The sequence below is a fragment of the Seriola lalandi genome, unplaced genomic scaffold (assembly GCF_002814215.2).
Source record: "Seriola lalandi dorsalis isolate HSWRI2012SDOR001 ecotype SW California unplaced genomic scaffold, Sedor1 jcf7180002054939, whole genome shotgun sequence".
NCBI classification, from domain to species: Eukaryota; Metazoa; Chordata; class Actinopteri; order Carangiformes; family Carangidae; genus Seriola; species Seriola lalandi.
The window spans coordinates 151,102-153,925 of NW_019525659.1; the positions used below are offsets into that span (position 1 = coordinate 151,102).

Sequence of the window (2,824 nt, forward strand, 5' to 3'; positions counted from 1 at the left end):
AGGTCATAGATCTTGATTTAAAGATGTTAATGGACTAGCCATCATGATTGATTGTGGAAGATCACCAAGGAGACAAGTAGCCCAGTAACAGGAAGCTATGTCTCTGATTTGTTTATTCCTGGAATATGTAAATATGTTGCATCAAATGAGGCAGTGGGCTCAGGCTGGAACAAATGGTTCCATAAGGTTGCATACATGACATACCTTTTACCATGTACAGATTGTGAAATAACTATATTTTTTAGTGCTCTCTGAACTACTACGCCACCCACAAGTAAGAGTGAGTAGATGGACACTGACTCAAAATGAGGACCTGCATCATCTGTATCCTATCACAGCACCACAAGGGCAGTCTTAATGTGCCTCTTGTCATATGTGTTTTCTTTATTGTTATTTAATTTTTTTTTTATATAGCTACACAATGAGAACTTTGAGGTGACCACATTGCGAGTGGATGTTCAGACGGATGGACGTCATGCAGAGGTAGAATTCACCACTGACTGGCTGAAAGACGCTGAGCGGAGAGACCTCACCATCAATTCCATGTTTCTAGGTAACTGTGCCTTGAGAAATCATTATGACTTATCATTGTGTTGGCTTGAGTTTTGGAGATGCATGTGGTATATACATGTGTCAGAAGTCCTCACCATGATTTCTTTTGCCCTTTATAGGGCTCGATGGCACATTGTACGACTATTTCAAAGGATATGAAGACCTGCAGAACCGAAAAGTTCGGTTTGTTGGCAGCGCTGAGCAAAGAATCCAAGAGGACTACCTGAGAATACTGCGATATTTCAGGTGGTCTGTTTCGTTTCATTTCATCTTACCCAATTCATGAGGAAAAAATGAAAAAAAAATTTTAACAAGAAAAAATAAAAATGGAAGGTGAAGACTAATATCATCTTCTGTATTTGTTTGAAGTGAAAGTGTATTGACCTTAATCTTGTTATTTCACCCCAGGTTCTATGGCAGGGTGGCCTTGGATCCTGATGACCATGAGCCTGAGACACTGACCGCCATCAGGGAAAATGGGCGTGGACTGGCAGCAGTATCAGGAGAACGGATTTGGGTGGAGATAAAAAAGATGGTGGTTGGTAACCATGCTGCTCATCTGCTGGAGTTGATGTACAGGCTGGAATTGGCCCAGTACACAGGTGAGTGGGGTGCAATGAAACAATTTTACACGGTTATTAAATGGATAGTACAGTTTTTTTGACCTGGGGTTGTGTGAGTTAGTCATATATAGTCAGTACATTGTCTACAGTAGATTTTAATCAGCGCGGTCCCAGTTTGGAACTGACTGCGGCTACTGTAGGTAATACACCGACTATATATGACTACCTCACACAACCCACATCAAATAACCAGAACTATCCCTTTAAGAGGTGCAGTTTATGGTACAGTGTTTACACAACTGCCTTTTACACACAACTTGAAGCAGCAGAGGCCAAGCTATCCTGACTATTAGTGTGTGCGATAAACATGCGTACATGAATCACAATTGTTTACTTTCTTCTTAGCAAAAATTAAACTTTGCCAATCCTCTTGAACTAGTTTTATAACAACAACTTCCAAAATTGATTACATAAGATAATATGTATATTATATTCTTATTCAAGCAATAAATGTCTGTATGGCTCAATTGTCACCATTAGTTTTTATGTTTGGTAAAAATGTTCCCAACTGTTGGAACATAATGTTTGTCATGGATCTGATCCCTCTTGACAATGGTCTCAGCTATAATGACTGCTATCAAGTCGTTATTTGCAAAGTGCAGGCAGTAGTTAAAAGGATCAATAGTTTCATTAATTGTCAAGAAACTGGAGCCGCTTCTGAAAAAGGAATGTCTCAATTTCCTTTCCTGAGATTGAAGTGGGATTTGATTTGATACCCTGGTATTAGTCAGCACTAGACGGATGACCCTCGTAACAGGTTATTCAGTAAAAATTGTTCTAACAGGACACCGGTGCTTCAGACATGTAATCAGCGTAATTACAATAAAATCCATTTTTTTCTTGTTTCTGTTCTGCTCTGTTGCTCATCCCTTCTGTCCCTGCTCCTGCTCAGGTTTACCTCCAGATGGCGATGTTGAGGAGATGAAGGAAGTGTGGCAGAACGCCAAAGACCACTCTCCCAAACCCATGACCATCCTGGCGACTCTCTTCCGCTGCCCAGAGGAGGTAGAAAAGATGGACATCCGACTGAAGGTGTCTAAGGAGGAGAAGACTCTGGCTCTGTTCCTGATCAAATACAGACGAGAGCTCCGCAAGAGCAAAGACGAGCCGGACAGCCTCAAACCCTTCACTGACTTCATCATTGACGTAAGTTTCAGTCTCCTCAGTTAGTGCGTCAATACAATAATATGTTAATTCGTCATGTTTGTGTTAAACAAAAATAGCCTGAGAGAGTTATAGTGGGACAATGTGGTCATTGATTTTAGCCATGAGTATTCAGAGTGTACACACCATGTTCTAGGCAGGCATTATTATTTTATACCAGCTTGATTCAGCTGATTTTGAAGCTAATTGGACAGACACCTGCAATGTAGCAGCTGCTACACGAAGTTCAGTCATAATATATTTCAGCAAAAATATCAAAGGAAAAAAAAATAACTGGTTCCAGGTCCTATGATATATAACTCACTACCATATGTGGGTTTTGGACAACAGGCAATTTGCAGACATCACCTTGGGCTTTAGAAAAATGTGACCACAAAAATGAATCATTAAATGAGCAGATTAGCCAACCATGAAAATGATTTGAGTTACTTTGTACACACAAATTGTAGCCTTTATCTTACTTCCCTGCTCTTGCTGGACAGTGG

General features: G+C 40.3%; 2 protein-coding genes across 2 annotated transcripts in view; one reads left to right on the top strand and one right to left on the bottom strand.

Annotated features, from left to right (window-relative positions):
- The window catches only part of dcc (DCC netrin 1 receptor), a 211,243-nt gene that overhangs the window by 51,892 nt on the left and 156,527 nt on the right, over window positions 1-2,824 (bottom strand). The window lies entirely within an intron of this gene.
- LOC111648065 (CCA tRNA nucleotidyltransferase 1, mitochondrial-like) lies at window positions 37-2,740 on the top strand. Its single transcript, XM_023397820.2, has 4 exons — window positions 37-553; window positions 672-798; window positions 961-1,154; window positions 2,068-2,740. Exons 1-4 carry the CDS (start codon window positions 544-546, stop codon window positions 2,343-2,345), a joined length of 609 nt encoding a protein of 202 aa, XP_023253588.2. The 5' UTR covers window positions 37-543; the 3' UTR covers window positions 2,346-2,740.

Coding starts and splice junctions, on each gene's coding strand:
- LOC111648065 (XM_023397820.2), top strand. Junction 799..960: donor AGAATACTGCGATATTTCAG/GTGGTCTGTTTC, acceptor ATTTCACCCCAG/GTTCTATGGCAGGGTGGCCT. Junction 1,155..2,067: donor GGAATTGGCCCAGTACACAG/GTGAGTGGGGTG, acceptor GCTCCTGCTCAG/GTTTACCTCCAGATGGCGAT.